The 7,017-nt window shown below is 34.7% G+C and overlaps 1 protein-coding gene across 1 annotated transcript; it reads left to right on the top strand.

Moving 5' to 3' along the window:
• Nucleotides 1-752: 752 nt before the first annotated feature.
• Nucleotides 753-6,862, top strand: LOC114515866. The gene is made up of 13 exons (XM_028535190.1): nucleotides 753-1,028; nucleotides 2,528-2,625; nucleotides 2,959-3,062; nucleotides 3,219-3,293; nucleotides 3,573-3,704; nucleotides 4,045-4,185; nucleotides 4,682-4,774; nucleotides 4,962-5,025; nucleotides 5,451-5,541; nucleotides 5,778-5,865; nucleotides 5,944-6,024; nucleotides 6,227-6,348; nucleotides 6,444-6,862. The coding sequence occupies exons 1-13, from the start codon at nucleotides 877-879 to the stop codon at nucleotides 6,544-6,546; spliced, it is 1,344 nt and encodes a 447-aa protein (XP_028390991.1). The 5' UTR covers nucleotides 753-876; the 3' UTR covers nucleotides 6,547-6,862.
• Nucleotides 6,863-7,017: the final 155 nt, after the last annotated feature.

Raw genomic sequence — 7,017 nt, 5'->3', positions numbered from 1 at the left:
TAATGTTAATCAACAACATGTTTATTTAAAAAAACTGGGAGGTCTTGCACCCCTCACCCCCTGCTCAAAAACTAGTTCAACTTAAAAACATCCAACTGCCTAACTCAGTCTTCAATTAGATGCTGTTTACGTACTAGCCTGTGCTCCCGTCCACTACACTTGAAAACATTAGCTATATGTTTTCAGGATCCCGTTAACCCGGAACTAACTAACGGATGAAAGCGTGAAAAGAGTGAATATGCTTTTGAGTTTTGACCACGATGCTGGTAATTAAGTGTTAATCAATAGCGAAGCCGTAAACATTGAATGATTGGAGACCTGAACTGGTGAAGATAAATCAATTCAGGACTTCAGGTCTATGGTTTCCCTGCTCAACTTCACCCTACCTTCTAGAAGAATTTTTCTGGATTTAAAATATATTTGTACACATTGTGTGTTCTCGGTTTGTTCCTACTTTGAGAAAAAGAAGGTGAACACGCATTAGACATTTTAATGTTTTTTGTGGTGGTTTATCTGATTCCCTCTGAAACAATCACCGAAGTAGAAATAAACTGAGAGGACACAATGTGCAGCTACAAGAAAACATTCAAAAATGTTAAAAAATGTCAAAATATATTTTGGTTATTAGCGAATCGTGGACAAATTAATAAAACAAATTTATTATGGAACTACTAATTTACTAAAACAACTCTACCCGCGATTGGGCTGCTGCGCAACCGACCCTACAGGCTGAGTAACTTGAGTTGAGAACCCTGAGAAGTCAAGAATTGCATAATATTCCAGCCTCATGTTTGATTCGATTTTTTTGTGGTTTAATCGTTGAGTTTCTGTTTAATCAAGTTTAATGCATTGTTTAAAGACCTGACCTTCAGAATCATGGTTAATTGTAAGAGTGCAACATTCTTTTCATTATTAATTGTCATTTTATCTTGGAATGAAATCGTATGTGCAGAAGATAGAACTGGCAGATCAGATTTCGTGTATGGAAATAAATCTTTAACTCGCATTGCATTTGGTAGTTGTATGAAGTGAGTACAAGAAATTAAACATACATTTACGTGGTATATGTTTGTAGGTACCTTCAACTTGTACATTACTAAATACCTATTGCTATTCGGCCTATTTCTTTTGCAATCACCCCCAAATTGCATCTTGGAAATTCCTACATATGAAATGGAATAGTGACATGAACTGCATGTTGTGAATTCTGTTTTTTTCACTTGCAAACTAAACTTGAAATGATTAGCTGTTTGAGATGTTTATATTAGTAAAAAGTATTGGTGAAAAAACTGTCCAATTGTGCACAGCATGCAGGTAACATTAGCTGTGTATGCTGTTAAGTTAATTAAGATGGTGTTCTGTCATTTTAACTATCAGGGGTGCTTTCCATTTTGACAGTGGTCTGACTGCCCAGACAAAAATTCTGTCTCTGATATTGTTGTGATAGCTAGCAGAACCTTTTCAAGTCTGCAATCAATTTGTTAATTTGACCTTTGTTTTCATTTTACATGGCTTCCTTATGTTCTCCCATATAACCTAAGATTGAAAAGTAGTCTGTATATTTTATATCAATTGCCTACCTTTCCTTACCTGCTTGAAACTCTTTAGCAGCTAAAAACTGTATATTCAGGTAATTTATTAACACACATATGTTAAAGTAATTTCTTAACATGCTCTTAGTTCTGCAACTTTCCAGGAAGTTAGAATACCATGATAAAATATTTTTTATTTGAGACAACCTAGTGTTATATTAGTGATGAATATAGCTGATAAAATTGTCTAATTGTGCACAGTATGTGGGTAACCAGACAAGAATCCTGTCTCTGTGGTGTTATGATAGCCAGGCCATTTTGTGCAAATCTGTTGCCTATAAACTAATTGTGAATTGAATTAACCTCCTGGTATTTTCCCTTCACAAAGCCATATGTCCAGGCTAAGCCCAAATGTTTTATGTTTTATTCAATTTTATGTGAATTTTAAATTTATTTTATATTTATGTTATTTGTTTGAATGTTTGTTTATAATGTGATGTGAAACACCCTAGTCAACGACCCCAACAACTGATAATCAAGTGACAACAATATATAGTTGTATCTTGCCATTCATCTATTTTTGCTTCAACAATGCAAAGTCCTCAACAGTGAAATTATATTCTTTTGCAATTTTCATGTTTTTCTTATTACTTCTTGCACTTTCTTTATTGATCATCAATTAACTGGCCTGGCCTGGTTTATCTTTCATTCCTCTTTGCATGTTGGATTTTCTCAGTTATCATTCCTCTAGGATATTTTTTCATACACTATCCTGGCCCTCTTCTGATCGACTCTTACCTTCCCTTGCTCTTCTGAAATAAGTCATTCAAATACCCTGCATTAAACACGAGTACACTGTACACTTAGTGATTTGTGAATTAAGTAATTTTAAACAAACATCACGGTCACAATAATCTTGTTGCTACTATAAATTTATCTTTAAATAATTTATTTATTAAAGTTTTTTGTTGGACTTTCTTGGTATGTTTTCTTAGTGGGATGTTCAATGGATCCAAATGGTATCAGAAGCCTCAGCCTGTGTGGAAGCATATCTTAGAACAACATCCAGATCTGTGGATATGGCTTGGCGATGGTATGAAACAACATGAATGATGAGTTAAAGAATGTATTTTGAAAGAAAAGCTCGGTTATAGAGATCCCAAGAAAACAGGGCAATCGTTTTCTATATAGCCTACTAGAGAAAGTAGGTCTGAAGCACGTAATTTACATGATCTTGATTTTTGGATGATTATTGATTGCATACATGAAGAATCATTATACGTACCGCGCTATGTTTTTGCAAATACTGTATTTGGCCACATGATGTTATCCTAGGTATTGCATCCTTTATATACCCGAGCTAGTTCATCGCTTTTTTTGCTAATCAAGACTGTTATAAAGACTTCATCTAACAATATTTCTTTAGCTGCATATGGCGATACAAGATTATTGCCATTCCTTTGGACTGCATCACCATTGCCACTAATGGCTAACTACTTCAGAAGGCAGAAGAACCACCCGGATTATCAGGTAACATTTTAAAAAATATGCCCAACGTCTTTATACTAATCACGATAACTGAGGGTTACCATTATTCATGTTATTGCATTGAATAAACGAAGACAGTAAGACACAAAGGTATAAAATAACGACGTCCCTACTGGAGATGTGAGCTTATTTTTTTAGGAATTTCTCAAATCTAACACAAGCATCGTTGGTATCTGGGATGACCATGACTATGGAATGAATGATGGTGGAAAGGTATTTATTTATCTTAAATTCGTTATGACATTAATGGTTGACGTATAACAGAGGGCCTATGTGTCTGTTATGTTCTAAGGAGGGAGTGGGGGGGGGATGGTATACACACAGGGGCATGGTATAGCTTGAGATGAATCAAGATATTTTACTCAGTTTTAAATGTTAGCTCAAGGGTCGATCAAAACCGATCAAGAGTCGGTTGTATATAAAAGGGTAAATTTTGTTCAACGTTAGTCATTATCAACCATGTTAAGTCGCAATTTGTATTCTTTAATCTAGAATTTTCGAAACAGACTTCAGACTCAAAACATCTTCTTAGATTTCCTTGATGAACCTCTGGACAGCATGAGACGCAGACGCGAGGGAATGTACGTCTCGTATACTTTTGGTCATGGTGATACAGCGATAAAGGTATATGAATAATCAAGTATATGAATATACCAAGTATATTGGCCATGTGCATTACTACTTTCTATTCAAAATATCTTCCCCGGCCGTTACCGACTTTTGCGAAGCTTTTGAATTCTCTAAAGTATGAAGTATTATTTTATGCGTTCAAATGTATTGTTAAATTCTTGAAAGAATGTAATTCCACAGGCACTTAGTTTCGAACGACTTCGAGATATTTTTAACGGAATTTTACCGCTCGCGACTCGCACGTACATGAATTGATTCGGGGACAAGTAATGAAATATCGGATTGATCTGTGTTTAATTGAGGATACATATCAATTAGATTATTATATCTTTAGTTGATAATGCTAGACATACGATCATTTGCTGTGTATGGTTCAAAATGTGATCTGTTGGGAAGTGACCAATGGAGGTGGCTCGAGAGTCAGTTGGATGATCAAACACCCGTTGCTTTGACAATTGTTACCAGTGGAATACAGGTGAAAATGGCCACATATCCTGAATTAGATTTTTTCGCAAAAGAAATGTCATTTTAGGATCGCAAAATATCTTGCCTGTTCACCTTTTAAATATTTTGAAACGCATAGGCAATCATTACTTAATGTTGGGAACACTTCGACCAAACCCCCACTCTCACCAAGAACCCAATATCACACGTCTCAGTTCACACGGGTGTTTTAAATTTCTTCTTTACTCCCACAGCCCCAAGTACAATTACAATAAAGCCCCAAAATTGTTCAATTCAAAGTCTACCTAAATCACACGATGTCCACGTCATAATAACTTAATTTACCTAATTTCCGACACTCATATCTTCACGGCAACTAACTTCATTATTCATATTATCATGCGAACTAATTGAACCTCTGTATCATATTGAAAAGTTGTTACATACTCAATATCATTTGTATTAAAATTCTCACGAAGGCTTTTCGATAATATTTTGATGGAAAAAAATATTTCATACTCCAACAGATTTTGCCAAATTCAATTAAAGGACTGCAAAGTTGGGATGACTGTCCGCCTAGCTATGATCGGCTAATCTGGCTTACTCAGAGCCGCAACAAGGTAAAGATTTGCTTTAGAATAATTATTATCTTAGTTTTCTTGGGTTTTCTTAGTGTGGAAAGCGAAATCGATCACATTTTTCATATTGATTATTGAATAATCCGATTTATCAGGGCAAATCGACTACTGCCTTACGTTTGGTCATACAGTTCAATATCTTCTGAATAATTTCAATTTTCTGAAATAGGTCATTTATCTAAGTGGCGATGTCCATTTCGGTGAAACATCTTGTCTTAATAGTTCGTCGTCAGGTATGTCGAAGTAAAACAGTAGTTTATCCACAATATTGATGTGGGTTCGTTTACTGAGTGGGCAATGGAGTATAATATACTGAATACAAAATAAGATACAAGTGGAAGAACGTGTTTTTCCAATCATCACACTAAAATTTTCATCATATAAAAACTAAATTACCGCATACCATGTTTATTTGAATAATAACAAAACAAAACGCATTTTCTGCACTCTAAAACTTCAAAATTTCCTTCGGGGAGGATGCCCCCAAACCCCCCTAACAATGCTCTATCTCCCAAAATGTACCTTTCATACACCTCTCAAGCTTCGGTAGTACAAATTTACATGAATTTACTACTAACGAGAATTTTGCCCTGGCCCCCCAAAATTCTCTGGGCGGCCCTGACTATTGTGTTTACCCCTGACGTCTGTTTAATTTTAGGATATCCGTTGTACGAATTGACATCTAGTGGTCTTTATATGGCTTGCACAATCCCTCTATTTAATTTCGAGCAGTGTGTATGGTCAATAAGGTAAGGTTGGCAAAACTTCTCCAAGTAACTGTACGGATAATCTAAGGATAAGGCTTATTTCCATTTCTTCACAATTGTGTCCTGACAAGTCATCATGTTTACAGATGTGAAATAATTTGGGCGTATCTCACACCTCGTTCGTTTATATGATTGCATGTGGAGACTGAACTTTATTCCTCTTACTTTCTTTTTGATTATTTTGACGTGATGCATGTTTGAGAATTTGTTTTCACTAGGAATGCCGTTGGGAACGATTTCCGCATAACCGATCCTGTGGTTGAGAGAAATTTTGGTTTAGTTGAGATAGATTGGAGCTCAAATCCTGTATGTAATAAATATCTGTAAACCTAAATATTTTTTTAAACCCGTAAATTTGAAGCCTAGTGTATTTCTTTTTTTTAGACGACAGTTAAACTTCAAATATTTGGACAAAAAGGAAGCATTGTTTCTGAAGTAGTTATTAACTTAGACCATATAACAAAGGTTTGCATGTTTTCCTTTTTCAGCCGGATAATAAAATTGTTCATTTTTCAACACGATTCTTAGTTCAGTCAGTGCTTACATACTGCACATCACAGTAGACTATCTGGATTATGCTATCTATTGTGCTATTATTACACTACCTTGCAACTTCCCCGGGGGAGAGGCACGGCATACTATTGACGGTGCGTATTTTCTATTGTAGAAAGTGAATGCTGCCAAATGTCCGGATATCAAAAGACCAGAAGCATCTTTAGCAAAAATTTACCTGTATTGGGCAGTGTTAGGATTAATAATTATATTAGCAATACTTGTAGTTTTAGCTAGGTGAGTTTTTACTTTGTGCACCTGGTATTGTTTTAAACTTTCGATCATCTAATATTGACATTTCAAACCTAAGCGTATCTTAATTTTTTTTTTAGTACCATTTTCATCCTCTACAAGTTGTTCGTATCGCTACGCTATTTAGGAAAATGTCTATGGAAATCTAATCATAATTCAAAACCTAAACAAAAACGTTCTTAATACTTTAAATTTTCAAATTTAAAGTAAAAACTTTTCAAATTTTATAAAATTATTTTTTTATTATAATAAATTAATAATATGTTGGCTGGGAACGATTTAAGATGAATGACGGGTATAAACAATATATAGTTGTTGGTGCAAGATTCTGTTTTATTTCAGTTTCACCACAATGGTCCACTGTCGGACATTTGATTAAAACGTCTTGACGGGATGAAATTTAAAATCATCGCATCGTTAAGAATACAATGCAAAAACACAATGTGTTGATAAATTCTGTAATTAGAAATAATTAGAAATGTAATGAGGTATATCCAATACTGATATAACCTCTTCTCTGTACGTGAACTGTGGTTTGCGTGCTTTTCATGCAAATGAAATGAATACAATGTTATAAACTACTGATAGTAATTTAAAGTCTGATGTTACACGAAATTTCATCGGCTTCACAAATTAAACTATCGAGCCAATCAA

The sequence above is a fragment of the Dendronephthya gigantea genome, unplaced genomic scaffold (genome assembly GCF_004324835.1).
Source record: "Dendronephthya gigantea isolate DGI-Jeju-01 unplaced genomic scaffold, DenGig_1.0 000000F, whole genome shotgun sequence".
NCBI classification, from domain to species: Eukaryota; Metazoa; Cnidaria; class Anthozoa; order Malacalcyonacea; family Nephtheidae; genus Dendronephthya; species Dendronephthya gigantea.
This window is presented reverse-complemented; position numbering and strand designations above follow the sequence as displayed.

Bases quoted from the DNA above. Each gene is read 5' to 3' on its own strand.
- LOC114515866 (XM_028535190.1), top strand. From the start codon at position 877: ATGGTTAATTGTAAGAGTGCAACATTCTTTTCATTATTAATTGTCATT. The intron at 2,626-2,958 runs GTATGAAACAAC...ATATTTCTTTAG, and splicing joins GTGGATATGGCTTGGCGATG to CTGCATATGGCGATACAAGA. The intron at 6,025-6,226 runs GTTTGCATGTTT...TTTCTATTGTAG, and splicing joins ACTTAGACCATATAACAAAG to AAAGTGAATGCTGCCAAATG.